The sequence below is a fragment of the Sturnira hondurensis genome, unplaced genomic scaffold (assembly GCF_014824575.4).
Source record: "Sturnira hondurensis isolate 20B ecotype Veracruz unplaced genomic scaffold, ASM1482457v3 Scaffold0023817, whole genome shotgun sequence".
Lineage (NCBI taxonomy): Eukaryota > Metazoa > Chordata > Mammalia > Chiroptera > Phyllostomidae > Sturnira > Sturnira hondurensis.
Genome location: NW_028096448.1, coordinates 14,632,386 through 14,645,061, shown reverse-complemented (window position 1 = coordinate 14,645,061; position 12,676 = coordinate 14,632,386). Strand labels below are relative to the sequence as shown.

Sequence of the window (12,676 nt, the reverse complement as noted above, 5' to 3'; positions counted from 1 at the left end):
ATGGTAAGGAAGTGGTGATAGTGGGGGGTGGCGGCAGTGCTGCTGGTGGTGATCACGATGGTGGTGGTGGTGCTGTTGGTAATGATGGTGGTGGTGGTGCTGTTGGTAATGACGGTGGTGGTGGTGCTGTTGGTGATGATGGTGAAGGTGATGGTGGTGATGATGGTGAAGGTGATGGTGGTGATGATGGTGAAGGTGAAGGTGATGGTGATGATGGTGGTAATGATGATGATGATGATGATGGTGGTGGTGGTGGTGGTAGTGGTAGGTGGGTGAAGGAAGAAAAAGAGGCAGAAAATAAAAGGAGTAGGAAGAGGAATAGTGAAAACAAAGGAAGGAAAATGAGCTATAAAACTCCATAATCCCCCTGCATCCAGACCTAGGATTTCCATGTTTCTCTCTGGGCACTCGTGATAAACCAGCTTAGCAGGGCATCTACTTTCTCAGTGAGGTTGATTGTCAGGGACGTGGTTTTGACCAACTGGAACCACGTTTCTCCCATTCCTACTCCTTCAACTTTCGCCTTTTCCCATCTATCTTTCTTACAATATTGAAAGAAAGACTTGACAAATATCTTAAGATTGCTCAAGATAGACATTGAATTTTACATATCAAAAAAGTTGGCTGCCATAAAGTATTTTTGTATCTTGTAAAAGGCACCTATATGTATTTTGGGGGGTGATTATGTCAAAAATACCACACTAAAAGAGAACATGAACACAATGATGCAAAAAACAGAGATGAGCAGGAAAACTATTGAACGCAGATTTACTGCTTGTGACAAAAATCTCCATCTACCGTAGAGGAATGTTCTTTCAAGGATGCAAGTCTGATATACTAAAACCAGGCACAGTCTAGAAGGATCAGACGGGGGTAATTCATTGATGGTAAAATTGCTACTTAATTATCATGCCAAACAACTGACATGTTTGCAATAACCCAGACTCTAACCCTTGGCCTTAGCAAACTAAATGTTTATACTTCAGTTAGGTATACAGACACATTGCAAGATCTTAATGTGAGTTTCACATCACAAGCAAACATACCTTCACAAAACCAAGGCTGCATAACTTGGCTTTTGCTCCAAATTGCCACTTGCACTGTGTGTCAGCATCATAAATCTGTCCTGGTAGTTTGTCCGGATATTTATACTGTCCTGTTTGCTTGGGCTCATCCACCAGACACCCAGCCTGTGGTGTACTGCAGTGACGACACAGTCTTATTAATTATCTTGCTTATCTGAGATCTGCCACTTAAAATAATACACCTCTAAATGCATTCATGTAATGAAAAACATGACATGGCTAGAGAAATAGATATGTGCTTAAAATGAAAATGTATATTTATTCCAAATAGCAAGTTTCATCCTAAGAAGGTGAAATTGATACATCCCTAAGTGGTTCCACGTGGTACTGAAGTTAGAGACCTCCAAGGGACCTGGCTTGGCTGGCTAAGAGATGGGAAAGATCAACACACTTGAAAACGTTCCCCAATCCTCTTGTTCAACAATATCCAACAAGTTTCTGTTGAATGCCTATTCTGTGGACAGCGTTATGCTAATTACTACAGGCATAGAGTGAACCAGACAGGGAGAGAGTGTCTATCTTCATGGAGTTGAAAATTATGCTTTATTTTTTTTTTACAGATAATGGGGTAGTAAAGATACTTTACCTCAATTGACCTTTACAAGTAAAAAAATGAATAAAGTTTTTGAAAGAAGTCAGGAGGAAAAAACACATGGGGGCATAAGGCAGAACAATTTCCCTGAAGGACATGCTGACAAAAAAAATTGAAAAAAAAAAGCAGTCTTAAAAAAATCAGTCTTGATGGAAGCAGTATTCCCAGAAAGTGCCTTATCTCCATCAGCTTAAACCATTATGTCTGTGAGGGGTTAAAAACAGCATGGTGGTTACGTGTGACTTTGGAGTCAGATGTATGGGGTCCTAGTCAACCACGCGACTCTTAGGCATCTCGTTTCTGACAATGACTCCCATGAAGGTCATTACACAGATCAGTAAGACAAAGGAAGGCGTATAACACAGCATAGTAACCATTCCAAGACACTGCTGTTATCTTTGCTGTCCAAAAGCATTTAACTACATCACAAAAATGATGGAAGTCCCATCCACAGGGTGGGTCAAAAGTAGCTTCACAAAGTAGTTGTGAGGATGTGAAACAGAATTTCTTTTTGTATTATTATTTATTAATTATTGCATTAGTTTCCATATGAACAACGGTATACTCACTTCTGACCCACACTGTATATTGAGTTGACCTGGATTTATATATAATATTTATTCCCACATGAGATAGAAAAGATCATTTCAGGCCCCAAATCATAGATTTAAAACAAAAAAAATCTACGTAACAAAGCTTATTGTTAGCAAGTTTTGTCAAGTTTTCACTGTTTTGGGAGATGTCATTTGTTAGGCATCTCAACATTTAATCAGTTTTGCCTGTGCTGTGCATATTGCTAATTCTGTAAGCACTGGTAAATAATATGCAGTTGTACAGGTACAAAAAAGTATAGTAGTGCCCCTCTTATCTGTAGAGATACATTCCAAGACCCCCAGTGGATGCCTGAAACTGCAGATACTGAACCTTACATATATATATACTATGCTTTTTCCTACACATCCATACCCATGACAAAGCTTATGAATTAGACACAGTAAGAGATTGACAGCAATAACTAGTAATAATATAGAACAATTTATATCTAGTGATCTCTGGAGGCCATAGAGGAGAAAAAGGATAAGCACAAATCTTGGGGTCGTAAAGACCTGAGTGTGAGTCTTCTATCTGCAACTCACCAGTTGCAGGGCCTTGAGCAACACAGTTATCCTCATAAGACTCCATCTCCTCAACTCTAGGATGAGGAGAGAATAGGATTGCTGGGAGGACTGAATGAGGCATCACGTGGTGAGTCTACAGCACAATATTAGGCTTTGCATCTGTCTTTCCAACAATGACAATATCATCATCACCATCATCATCAGAGTCCATCAGCCTTCCTGTTCACTGGAAGGTGAAGAGCTATTCCCACCGCGCATCTGTTTTCGCAGCTGTGGAACACTGCAGATTGGCCCACTCCAAACCCAGGAGTGGCCCTGACCTTGGCCTTGGCCTGTCTTACCTGAGGAATTTCTTGAGATACTGCCGGCTGCACGAAGACCATGAAAACACCCCGTTGTTTCCAGTCAGAGTGGGAGACATGATGTTGCCCTCGGCCTTCCTGCAGGGGTTGCCTTCTCCATCGTGAATCATGCCGAAGCTGAGGCACAGCAACAACCGTGACAACAAAGCCTCTGTGGGCACCCCGTTTCCCCGATCACGACCAGAGGAGGAAAATGGAGCGCTGAGAAGCAGCAAGCCCAAGCAAGAGGCAGAGCCGTCAGGATTGGACGGACAGGGGAGGACAAAAATGAGCTGCCACATAAAGTGTTGTGACATTCGTGGGGAAGATTCTAAGGAATGCCGAGTCCTTTGTCAGAGTATGTCTTGGCTAGAAAAGCCAAAGAATGGTATACCTGCCCTGTATTTTAAGAATGAGGAGATTTTGGTCATCCAGATTCTTAGGCTAAGCTGAAGTGGTAAGAGAGTCAAATTCTTATATTTCAAATGGCGACACTTACTCCCTGCCACCAACTGTGGAACTGTGGTGAGGACGTTCAGACTGAGGAGCGGGGAGGCACAGAGAGAGGCACAGAGAGAGGCTGACCGTGAGCTGCTGCTAGACTGTTCACTCAGGAAGCAAGTGCGACATAAACCTAATGATGGCCTGTTCATTAACTGAAATCACAAACTCTGCCATAACTAAAAATGAGTGGCACTCATCTAATAAAGACATACATACAAAGGACTTCTTTTGAATGCATTTTATGAGAAAACTTGGATCAGTCCCATTTCACCACAGAAAGTTCTAGTGACTGCAGTGTAAAAATAACTTTAGGTGGTTTACTCCTGAGGAATCGCATGCATTACACCTACTTTGTTCCCAAATCTCCTGACGGGTAGAATAAATGTGACAGTAATGTATAGACCCATACGTGACACATGCATCATAAATGCAGCAAACTTCAGCCATATTAAAGTTGTAGAGGGTAGAAGAACAACTGTCTTTTTCATCTCCAAAGAATTCAGTGCACAAAAAAGCTTTTAGTGGTTCCAGGGAGGCAGAGGCTAGACATATACCAATTTTATCATTAATTTCGATGGTTTGAAACCTAATTATTTAAAGGAGCATAAGCTGCCTCTGAAGAACACATCTTCATGAGGCCGGTATGACCCCTGTAGAAAGAAACATGTGATTCTGATATACTTTTATTAATAGTTATCCTTTGAAGATAGCCTATACCAAATAATACAATTAAACTAATAAGTACAAGCATAAATAGGATTCTGTTGCGACTCATGTCTGAAACTAGCCATTTTTCTAGCATTTCCTCTGTTTATCAGGCAGGCCACACCAGACGGCTGTGTGCCATGATCTCATCGGTGAACACCCCAGCCAGTTGAGAGGTGACAAATTCATACGTAAGTACGTATTAAATTCAACGTATACTCAGGGAAAGCATCTTCTCTGCCTCAGCTTTGCCCTATTCAATTCTTCGTTCTGTCAAACCAGGAAACTAAGGGGGTTAGTCTGGAAGACACACCTCCTAAACATATTGGTGAAAGTCAAAAGCAGAGGGAAATTTCTATAGGACGTACCAAAGGAAAGAGTAAGACTCGAGGAAATGATCATTGAGTTAGCATTTCACTGGAGTTTTATGAACATAAGAAAACCAAGTTTAAACTGAATTTTTAACTTCAAAATGTTAAAAGTTCTAATTTATTTCAATTTAGCAGCATTTTAAAAAATACACATTTTCTTTAGCACATGTCAACAACCATATCAAAATCTCCTGAAATGTCTGTTTTAGAATTTACCTCTATAAGGTTATGTTACTTAGAACATAAGTATGTATGCTTTATTTTTGTATCTGTTCTTTCTTCTAATTGTGACCATTCTCTCCTCACTCCATCTGGAGAATGTCTTTGTTTTTCCTTACTAAAATGTTGAGTTTTGATTTTTGGTTAATTTTAATTCATTACCAAGGATGACTAAATTTTTTAATGGCCAGTAATATGAAAGGTGAGAGACCTGTTCATTTGGACCCGTTCATTTGAAACAAATTGACACATATGTTTGACATTCAAAGGTCATTTTATTTCCTGCTCTATACAAAGGGTCTTGTGCCTAATGGCTATTTTCGAACCACCGCCACTCAGTTAAATTGGTTCATTCACATCTTTCTAAGAAAGCAGTTTGTATATACATAAAATTCTGGGAAACTGTTAGCTAACGGTAATGGTCAAGATTCGAATTCCTAGAGATAATACATTTAGCTCTTGAGACACTAACACCAAAATATCAAACACAAATTATAGTTGTGGAATAGATGGCATTTGCTTTTATTTTTAAGTCAGAAATTAATTGGATGCTCTGAAAATGAGCATTCAATATAAATGCTGAATACGAGGCACACACAGAAACGATCCTAAACTCATACATCCAGAGAGCTTTCCCTTGAATTAGTCATTTTGCAAACCAGTGTGCATATACCAATGTAGATGCTGTTGCTCAAATAGTGTTTAAAAATTCACCACAGATTGTTATCCACTCCAGATGATATGCCTTATAAAATGAATTCATTTCATTTCTCCTGGGTTTCTGATACCTCATTTCTAACTATATTCTCAGAGAAGAAAGATTTACTGATAGCAGTTAAAAATATTAAGCCCGTGCAATGATGCCAACTAAAAGAATATCCAGAATATGCATCAAAAGTTTTAAACCATTAGCATGCCATTATATTCTGGGAATTCACACGTTCCCATGATTACTGCCTTTGTGTAATAAACCATATGTATCTCCAGCAGAACATGGACAAAAATAAGCAAATGCCTAACTGACTAGAGGAGCCGTTAGACAACCCGCAGTCCATTTATGCACAGTGCAATACTGTGGGGCCACTAAACGACACTATTTAAAAAGAGCAACATCATTGATGGCCTTTATGGAACCCTCCTTATGGTCAGGCGCTCTTCTAAGATTTACACCAGATCTACCCTAATTATTCCACTTAGATCAATGCCAGTGCATCACCCAACCAGCTTTCATTTAAAGTCACTTACTTGTGCCCTGACTCGTGAGCGATGGTGAAGGCCAGGCCAAGCCCTGTGTCCTCATTGATGGTGCAGCTTCGGTACTTACTGCACATTCCGCTGATGGGGGCAAACCCTGTTGAAATACCAGTTTCAAATGTTAGTCCACAGGGAACAAACACAGGTACCTCATCATTTCTTATGCCCTCAAAATGTTCTGTACAGTTTTAGTTTAATGCATTCATGGATTTATTGGGGGTGGGGGGCAAGGCTGGAAACACTCGCCTGTCTAAATAGATAAATGCAGAATTTTATATTTTCTTTTTTCTTAAGATATCATTATCAATTGGTCCTCCTCACAACCTTGTTCAGGCAGTCTGAACATTGTAATTCTCATTTTATACCTAAGATAGTGCATCACTAAACATGTATTTGCCTTATCTAAATTCACTATTTGGGTCAGAGCAGCTGCTAAAATGATAGCTAAGCCATTGCAAAATGTCCACTTAACAGTAGTATTAGCATCAAGGCTCAAGGTTTCTTTTCTAAGAAAACACACATTCTGGTCTATTTCTAAAGTATATAAGATAAAAATGCCTTAATAATGTGAATAGATTAAATTCATTTTTCTCCTGTTCACTATAATGTGATAAATATTCCTGTTTCCAAAAACTGCTTCCTCCCGAGAGCTGTTATAAGTCCTGGATTGCATTTTGAATGACATGATAGTGGTAAACGTCTTTCCTCCCACATTTGAGTCCTCATAACCAGTGAGTATTAAACACACACTTGTGAATCGACTGCACTGACCTTACAGTCAAGATGTGAGGTCAAAAAAAAGAGATGTGAGGTCACCTGGGGAACCTAATGCAGTATCATGGGCGGCACCATCACCACCTCCACTCCCACCGTCAGTACTGATCTCCCAACTATTCATTAAAATACTTGAATTCCCACTGCATGCAGTGGAACACACAAAAAAATACACTACAGATGTGAAAGACTTGGTGCTTACTCAATGTCTTGTACAAATATAGAAGATCTGAGTCCTTTGAAGGTCAAGGAACTTTCCAAAGGAGACACTGCTACCAAGGAACACAGTTAAATACCATGGAGACCAATCAAACTCTCTTCCGCCACCCAGCTATGCAGTCGTGTATGCAGTCGTGATGCTTATGGAATAAACCATAGTGCGTCCAGTTAAAGAACTTACCTCATGCCTCAACGAGCATCAACAGAGTTAATGGAGAAAAAGACAGAAACTGCATGCTGAGTTTAGCTAGACAGAACAACATCCACCAGAGGGTCCAGTGAGGACATTCCATGATTTAAATATTAGGTCTCCTTATTTATATCATAAGAGCCACCCACCCAATAGAAAGATGCCCTACTGTGTTTTCAGCTACAGGGTTTTCTGCTCATACCATACCTAAAGTGTCACACGGTTCATTCTTCCAGGAACAAATGTCAAATCCTGTGAGTAAGATGGCGTGGTCATGCCTCTTGCCATTCTTCCCAACGAGGGCAGACTGCCACTGACAAAAGCTATTCAGAGACTGGTCTGCGTGATGGTTAATCAATAATCCTCCCTGTGGGAAACCCACACAAAGCAGAGTGTGAATCTGTCACAGAGATGGGGACGTTGAGTCATTCCATTTCCACAGGCAAACACAGAAACAGAATGTTTGTAGGGAGAGGAAAAAACTCGAGCTAAGATTGGTGACTACTGGTAAAAAAAAAAAAAAAAACCCGAAAAAAACCTAAAAACTATTTTGGGTAAATGCTCACAGTGTTTTGAAGTAACTGCAGAGGTTGAGTAGTGTAGCTGATGACCAATTATACTTCTATAACCAATAACCTGACTGGCTAGGTTCATCTTAGCTCATGTCTTGCTAGTAACACCTTCACAAAAGTATCATAACTTTTGGGACATAATTATAACTGATGGTGACAAAGTCCAAAGCCTCTTCAATAGAGCCTGAGAAGGTAATGAGAGTATAGCTTAGTTTGCTCTCAAATTTTCCAGTAAAGGGCTTGGTACATCACAGGTTACGATCAATCAACCAACCAGTCAAATGAAAGCTCACTGAATGGATGAAGAAACAAATAGTTACAAGATTCTAAAGGGAAAGGTAGAACCTAACCTCAAAATAATTATTTGTAAAAACATTTGCTTTAAATGATCAACTAGGGTCAAGGTCAGGGTTTTTAGAGTGACTCTCCAATTAGAGTGAATTAGACTGCTGTTGGCTTCCGTGTCCTTGAGTGAAGTGTAAGTCCAAGGTCAAAGACAAGGTGCCTCCCAAATAGCACACACCCCTTCTGCCTTTCGGATATTCCAAGAACCATTAGGCAAACTGTGAACCTCTACAGCTCGACACACCTGGGCAGTGAGATGGACCTTTTTCTGGTCTCTGACTCTCTGTTCTACTCATTTGTTGCTGGGGCTGTAGATGCAGATGAGAGGCTGCCAGAGATTTTAACAACAGTCTGCGAACTGGTAATCCCCCACCTCAGAAAAACACAGTTTTAACATCGAAACACTGCAAAGCAATGAGTGTCTGCCATTTAGCACGTTATTATATGTGCTGATTTTATAATTTACCCCCTGCCTTTGTCTTGCACCTCACTGTGATCAGTTTGGGGCAGTTCAACACTCCTTGTTTATCTCTGGAGTGTCCAATATGATGCTGGAGACAGTCCATTGACTACAGGGATTTTCTGATGACTTTTTTCAGTATATTTTTAAAATGTCCTTTTCCATATACCTGCTATTACTCAGCATATCCAACTTGTAAAATCCAATTAACCCTTACATTTATTATCAAATGCTCTACCTTATGAGATGTATTTATATTGTTATATATAAGATTTATATTTTATATTCATATTTATAGTATACATGCATATTTAATCATAATTTAGGTGTCACTGTATATGCATGCATATATTATACACATTTGTATATAAATAATTATTTTGGGATGCTTTAGTTATTTGAATACACAACCCTATTAGAGTGTACTTTCCTTGAGGGTAAGGTCAGCATATTTTTGAGTTTGAATTTCTAGTGACCAGTAAGTACAGGCCTGGCACATGCTGGGTGTTTAACAAGTGTCTCCTGGATGAAGAAACAAACGACACGTGCCACTCACAGGCTCTTGCTCCAGGAGAATGAGGCTCACCACCACAATGTTTATATCGCTTCCAATGGTCCCGTCTTTAAACAGGCTGGAGACCTGTTGGAACAATTAAGTCAGAAATAAATAAATCTGAAAATTGCCAACACTGGGGAGGGCAAAAACCAATGAAAAGTATTTATGTGTATAAAGGCTTTAATTTTACCAAATACATGTACAATGAAGCCAATTTCCTGAAAACTCAAAAATTTTTCCAGTAAAATTGCATGGCTACATCTGCTATTGAGCCCACGCAAGGGGATCCTCTGCCACCCAGCAGTTCTGGAGAGCTGGCAGGGTGGCAGTCCCACAGCGTCCCTTACCATGTTCATGACCGTGAGGATGTACGTGGTGACGTTGGCCTTGCCGTGCTTGTCCACCATTTTCTTATCTGCCACCACAAGGGTCTCCACGTTTAGGCCCTTTTGGGACTTTCCAGCTGACCTTCTGGGCCGCCCTGTGCTCCCGTATTCATCAAACCTGAGATAGGCGTCCTCTGTGGGAGGCCTGGGGGCATCTGTGGCAAACAGAAGAGCATTTGGATGGGGTATCAGTCCAGAACACTTGGGTGAGGTAGACAGACATCTGAACGAGGGGAGGAGAAGGACTACAGACCAACACTTCACTATGCTACTAATAAGTGATGCCACCAGTGCCTGTCCTGGGGCTCTGCACTTAGTCTGTGGTCCAACAAGATTCACTCAATTGAAGTTTGGATGGATGAATGGGTGGGTGGATGAATGGGTGGGTGGATGAATGGGTGGGTGGATGAATGGGTGGATGGGTGGGTGGGTGGGTGGATGGATTCAATAACTCAGAAATGCTCTAATGGGTAAATTAAAAGCTACAATTCAAGTGGGTCAAGAAAAAAATCAATTTTGTGAGAATAGTTTTTAAAAATAAAAATGCTCATTTTATGACCAAAAAACCTGAAGAAATTGACATGATTCTTTACATCTGAGCTCATGATAACACTTTACATATTACTTCCTAAATAAAACTTAGAAATATATACCCTGTAGAACACTGCCCATGTCTTATACTCTCGTTTCATCAACACAAACTTTAAAGTAGCACAAAGTACATGGCCAATCAGATCTCTGCCTGGATATTAACTTAATGACGGGAAACAGCATAGTCTGATTGATATTTAAAAGCGTAAATACTTTGTAACAGGTAAGGTGCAGGCACCATCTTAACAGAATGGATAGTGGCCACAGCCTGTAGGCAGAGCCCTGGACATGCCTGTTGGAACAGACACGGTCTCTTTAGCGAATGGACAGTGACAAGTCCAAGGGTGGCTGGGAAGGAAAGGAGCATTTGCAAAGCTCAGGACAGTAACTACGTAAAGTAATAGACAATTATTTTGGAACAGTTATAATAGAGATGTCTACTCTCTACAGAGTGAAATTAAAAGAGCAAACCATTTAGAGGTAGATTTAAAACCTCAGGTTGGCTACACCAATACATGACCTTGAGGTTAGTTTTCATATCTCTTTGCCACTGTGACTATCACCAAAATTATAGTAACACGACCACTACTATAGATGTACGCCAAATAGATGTCACTAGAAGAGGATATTTCAAGAACACCCCCAATGTAAAAACTAACTAGGATGGTAAAAACACTGTCTGTCATTATTGCTCCCAATCAACATCTCAGTGACAGAAGTCTCCCCACCCCCCGGAGGGACAAGCATCCCTTGGTTGCCCGTTCAACTCACTTGCTGCTCATGGCTACCGAGCCTTTGGAATGAATGTGGTTGGTGACAATGGAGAGAGTTAATTTTTAATTTAATTTTAATTTAGAAAGCAATACTTGATTTAGTTATTAAAAAACATAAGCATTCTTGGAACAACTTGAACATGTAAGTCTACTTTTTCAACCTTAAATCTTATGAAATCTAAATACAGATTTCTTTTCTGATGAGAGTTTATCATCTGAGTTGCAAACTGTGCTGTAAGTGCAAAATAAATACTAGATTTCCGAAACTTAATATAAAAATACTCATTTGTTCCACTGATGACATGTTCACATAATACTTTGTATTTTATTGCTTTAATAAAATATATATTATGCATTAATAAAATTAACTATTTAAAATTTTTTTAACTGTGGCTATTAGGACACTTAAAATTCCATTTGGGGTTGGCAGTATCTTGTATTTCTACTGGACATGGCTGGTCTAGAGAATGCAGAAGGCTGTGCCCAGGTCAAAAGACCATGCCCCAGGTCCTAATTAATTCACTCAAGTGCCCCCATTCTTGTCTGCTGGGAAGTTTCTCCTTCAAATCCTTAAAAGGAACGCCCAACCATGCCTGAGGATGCAACTCTGATTTCTTTCACTATTGGGAGATAACATTGCAACCTGTGACTAAAATGTAGGAGGTGCTAAAAGATCAAGAACGAAAAAGCAGAGAAAAATCTTTCCAGTTTATCCAAAAAAGCTGAGGATCGATCACGTAGTGTCTGCCTGACAGGGATGATGTCTGGTCCATCTCCAAGACTAATTCCAATTTTAACACGCGAAGCCGGCACACCCAGTGGGCTCGAGGAAACCTATCAAGGGCCCATATACGAACAGAACAAGAAAAAGTTTCCTTACATACATTTCTTGCGTCGTCCACAAAAATGCTGCTTTTGCAACCTTCGATGGTGATGCTCTCTTTCTTGACTCCGATATGTGGGGGCAGTGTGTCTTGGGGTGTGACCCGCGTCATTCTGGCTGGAGCCCAGGTAGCCATGGTAACGCTGGACCCTCTCCTCCGCGGTCCGTTTGTACAGTACGTGAGGGTGGTGGCCGGCAGGTGAGCTGTAGTTGTGTTCCAGGGCCAGCAGCTGAGGTAATGGCGAGATGAGGAATTCATTTCTTCGAGTCCTTATCAGACCCGACTAAAAAGCCAAACACAAAGGAAACATTAACGATTCCAGGCATGCCTTTTTTTATGTGTTGATTTTCAGTAACTGTTTACTGGCTACTTCTCGTGTGTGGGCACTATGTTAAACGCTTGACTCGTATCACCTCATTTTATCTGTACCATTAGCAGTTGCAACTCTTATTGCCCCATTTTACTGGGGAGGAAACCGAGGCTAAGATAGTGAGTGGGAAAGCCAATACTGGCACTGTGGGGAAGGAAAAATAATTTTCCCTGTATCTTTCTAGAATCTTGGTTGAAATTGCCCCTGTAATAGAAAAAAAAAACAACAAATTAACAGGAGAAAAACAGATGTTTAATAACCTCCCTTTATACATGGACGATACCCAGGAACACAGTAATGCCTGGAAATGGCCCAAGCCACCGCCTCAAACCTGTCTTATTATGGGGGTGCCTCAGCCAGGAACCTA

General features: G+C 40.5%; 1 protein-coding gene across 4 annotated transcripts in view; it reads right to left on the bottom strand.

Annotated features, from left to right (window-relative positions):
• The window catches only part of ADAMTS18 (ADAM metallopeptidase with thrombospondin type 1 motif 18), a 125,551-nt gene that overhangs the window by 53,770 nt on the left and 59,105 nt on the right, over positions 1–12,676 (bottom strand). For 2 of the 4 annotated variants that reach the window (XM_037037931.1, XM_037037928.1), the window contains 7 exons: positions 11,940–12,222; positions 9,653–9,846; positions 9,306–9,389; positions 7,580–7,739; positions 6,181–6,286; positions 3,137–3,274; positions 1,047–1,200 (listed from right to left, as the gene is read on the bottom strand). In XM_037037931.1, coding sequence (XP_036893826.1) covers positions 1,047–1,200; positions 3,137–3,274; positions 6,181–6,286; positions 7,580–7,739; positions 9,306–9,389; positions 9,653–9,846; positions 11,940–12,222 — 1,119 coding nt within the window. Of the gene's footprint in view, positions 1–1,046; positions 1,201–3,136; positions 3,275–6,180; positions 6,287–7,579; positions 7,740–9,305; positions 9,390–9,652; positions 9,847–11,935; positions 12,223–12,676 lie in introns of all 4 variants that reach the window. The other 2 variants (XM_037037930.1, XM_037037929.1) reach the window with 2 other exon arrangements.